Source organism: Eurypyga helias, unplaced genomic scaffold, assembly GCF_000690775.1.
Source record: "Eurypyga helias isolate BGI_N326 unplaced genomic scaffold, ASM69077v1 scaffold35663, whole genome shotgun sequence".
NCBI classification, from domain to species: Eukaryota; Metazoa; Chordata; class Aves; order Eurypygiformes; family Eurypygidae; genus Eurypyga; species Eurypyga helias.
Window position 1 is genome coordinate 1 of NW_010243765.1, and position 3,872 is coordinate 3,872.

A 3,872-nucleotide genomic window follows, 5' to 3' on the forward strand; every position below is an offset into this window, starting at 1 on the left:
GTGATTCTATGATTCTAAGATTATCAACTTAAAACATGATGCCACTACAGCCAACCCCAAAACCTTCTCTTGGCTTCTAGCTCTCAATCAATTGAGGGGGGAGGGGGAAAGCATAGGAAAGCACATAGTCTTCCTTCCACATATGGCATATATTTAAATGATCTGCCTGTTAAAGACATCTGTAGTCCTTAGAAATTGCCACAGAGTAGACAATTCACAGCCATGCTACTTAAAGGCTCCCCCCAGTTTGTTTTTTGAAGGTGCAATGGGCTGCTGCTTCTCGTGTTGCAGATACACCAAGTTTACACCAGGTCTGAATTCAGGCCACCATTTAAAAAGACTAAAGCTCATGAGAAATCGATGAAAAAGGGTCAGAGGCTTAACTTTCTACCTGCAGAGTGCAAAAGAAGGATATCTCAGAGCTGAGGCAACTCTTGGCCTCTTTCCTTTCAGTGAGCTAGAGTGAGGAGGGTGAATCAGTTCATGAAGGAAATAGTCACCAGACTCCTTACCTTTTTCTCTGGTAGACATTTTCTCAGCTTCTGGAATCAGGAAATCATAAACCAGCTCTGCCACAATCTCTTCTGACTGTAGGTGAGTTCGACTACAGGACAGATGCAGAGTGGTATTAGTATTTTAATTTTCTTTCCAGGTCACCTCTGCGAACACAGGACTCCCCCATAAATGCAGGCACTATTTTCAAGGGAATGCATGTCACGCCGGGAATTGTCAGCTGGGTCTCTATCCTACAACTAGGTGAGAGTGTGACTACTCCCTCTTGCACTGCACTGCCAATGTGTTTGATACTTCACTGGAAAGCAGTATTTCCAGGGAGAAGATTACCCTAGACTCCTTATCTTCAGAGGTATTTAGGAGCCCAGTTCTCAGTGACGACCAACTGGGTTAGACACACAGATACCTCTGAGGATTCATGTCTTTGTCAATTTAGTCTTTGGCCCGTTGCTGAGTTTGCTGAATTCCTCCCTTTTGTGCCTCTGCAATTGGCTGGGCCCCGTGCCCTTTTCCATGCCAGTGTCTGGTGGGTTCCCCATTGGCCCCGGGGCTGCACGCATTATCTACGCTTCATTCTCCCCAAGGATTCCGACGTTCTGGTTGTATTCATCTCATTACAAAATACCCAGCTGCTGTACCATAGGAGAGTCACTGCGTCGGGGGGGTTTCTGGCTCAGGCCCAAGAAAAAGAGCATAGAAACTGAACTGGCGGTTTGGCAGGTCCTAAAAAGTATTCACTGCTGATGCCCCAGCCAAACACAAGGCTGGTGTTCTCCACAACTTACTCTACTGCAAGTGCCTTGCCAGGCAGCCATCAGTATGACTGACCCCCATGGAAACTGGCAGTTTCTTAAGAAACAGCCACCCTAGAATGAAAGACCGCTGTGTAGCTGTATCTTTCAGCATCTCTTTCAAACCCATTTTCTGTAGTAGCGTAAATAAATGAAAAGACCGGTATGAATGGGTATTGCTTTAGGCAGTTCCCAGATTCACTTAAAGCTCAGTCACAGCATCGCATTGGCATGGAGGAGCCATGATTCCCAGATCCCACAAGTGATTTGCGAAGGGAATCTGTATAGAAATGAGGCTCTGGTGGATTTATACGTGTGTACCAGGTAGTAACAGTGTGGTTCCCACACAGCAGTGACACTAACGAAGCGATCACGAACAGTATCGCTCTGCCCTTCCCATGCCTTAGGTCACACACGTGACCAGGGATGCAGATGGTCAGGCAGGTTCCAAACTGCTGTACACAGCCTCTAACGTGCCGTTCAGTAACGTACCGCCTTTCCATCTCGTAAGCGATGTCATTGATTTCCACAGCCATTCTCTGAACCTCTTCCCTGGCTTGTTCTGCGGCTGTGTCCTCCACGCTACTCAGGATCACGTCTTCCAGGTAGGAGTCGACAGTGCTCTGGTGCACTCTCACCACCTGGAACGAAACGCCAAGGTGTTGCTCCTCTGCCTATTGCTGTGCCAGGAGCGTGGTGGAAGCGGATTTCCAAAGAAGCAAGGACAATCACCAGACTCTTCATTTCAGGCAGGCCAGGCTGAGATTGGGGTTCAGAGGTGCTTTCTGGGAAGAATAACTTGTGTGAAAACGTGTTTTCTGATACTTCTTTCTGAGAACTAATTGAACAGAAACAAGTGCAGGAAAGAACCGTCGGCGGAAGAAACACTTCACAGATCCACTTCTGCAGGAGCAGGTTAGTTCTGTGAATGCAATGGCAGTTGTTTCCTCAGTTCTCATGGTCCCCCAAGCAACAGCTGCCAAATAATAATTATATCAGCACTGACTTCAGCCAATTAAACAGTTTTCGTTCATGCAAATTCTGAAGGAAAAGGTTCCGTCAAGCCAATCAAAGTAACACGAATAAAACCAAGATAAAATGACTGGTTTCCCAATATGGTTGTAGAGCAGAGATTCTAGAAACGGGCAGAAATCCTTCTGCCAGTCTGAAGGGGATAGCTGATGGCACCTTGACCTTCCTCGCTTCCCACTCAGAGATGCAGAACAGATAAGAGGAGAAGCTAAAAGGAGAAGAAAAATAAACCTGATGCCAGACTCTCTTGGTATTAACCTCCTCCCACAAAGTTTGAAAATTACTGGTTTAGTCCCACTCATTCCTTTCAACTGGGAGAAAAATGCTTCCTGAAGTTAGCAGCTGTGGAATAGGAGTGGAGACTACTTATGGAATATGGTAATTCAGGATTTTTGTTTCTGAATTTCAAGGCCATGTTATCCATCATCATTACTTCAAAATAGTTTTTGTACTCCTTGTTATTTGCAGTCCATGTTTTGGGGAAAAAATCTTTCCAAAACCTTGCTTAAAGGCGTTCTTCCTGGGAAAGCACCTAATAGTTCTGCTGGACAGGCCCAGTGCTGACAAAACATTATTCCTGAAGGTGACCTAGGGACATCTGTTCTCCATGGGTGTCTGCTGTGGAAATTTCGAAACCTACATCCATTCATGATATGCCCAACACGACTGTCTATAGGGGTATTCCGATCACCCTTAATTTGACAGGCAGGACTCCTTTGGGAAGTAATCACCCTCTCTTCACTAAGCCTTCCCCCCTCATTTTAAAACTACCCATCACTGTAGTCAGAGCTGTAGCATCTTCCTTCCATCTGGACCTTCCCATAAGGAAGCATTTCCTACAAACCGCCCACAGTCCCACCAGCTCCCTTGCCTGTTTGAAAATCTCATCTTCTTCCTGACGCTGCCTCTCTTCCACCTGACGACGTCCGCTCTCCTCCGCTTCCCGCATCCGCCTTTGCCTCTCAGCCAGCATGACAAAAGCGTGGATCTTCCGTTCTTCTTGCAGCCTCACCAGCTCTTTGGACAGGAAATCAAATAGGTTCGCCAGTACCCTTCCTTCTTCCCTGGCCAACTGGCTTTCCACCAAAGACAGCTTTCAAAAAAGAAATCCAAAGGATTGTGTTACAAACCCCAGGAATGTTGTTCCAAGTCCCAGGACTACCGCAGGCATGTGAAACACCTCTGCAACATCCACTCAAACCAGCCATGGGACAGCCCTAGGAGTTTCGCGTTCTTCTTCTGTTACAGGCACTGGCCTGGCGCAATGTTCCTTGTGCATGGGCTCTGAGGGCAGAAAGAGGCTGAAATATGGCAAAACCAGTCAAAGCAGGCATAGTCCTGATACTGTCACGCTAGGACAAGCAGCCCCTATGCTTGGGTGGGTGGGTGGGAGGAGATAAAACACTAGACATGCTGTATTCCAGGTATTATGAACCGCTTTTGTGGCTGTGAGTAGAAGCAGAATAGCTGCTTGTAAAAGGGCAGGGGTCCACTGCCCCCACCGCGACAGGGGGGGGGGGAAAGAAAAAGCGGAAA

At 47.2% G+C, this 3,872-nt stretch overlaps 1 protein-coding gene across 1 annotated transcript in view; it reads right to left on the reverse strand.

The window, feature by feature from the left end:
* Positions 1-500: 500 nt before the first annotated feature.
* The window catches only part of MAATS1 (MYCBP-associated, testis expressed 1), a gene marked incomplete at both ends in the record, with an annotated part of 21,959 nt that continues 18,587 nt past the window's right edge, over positions 501-3,872 (reverse strand). The window contains 3 exons of the mRNA XM_010149545.1: positions 501-604; positions 1,797-1,945; positions 3,208-3,429. Coding sequence (XP_010147847.1) covers positions 501-604; positions 1,797-1,945; positions 3,208-3,429 — 475 coding nt within the window. The remainder of the gene's footprint in view (positions 605-1,796; positions 1,946-3,207; positions 3,430-3,872) is intronic.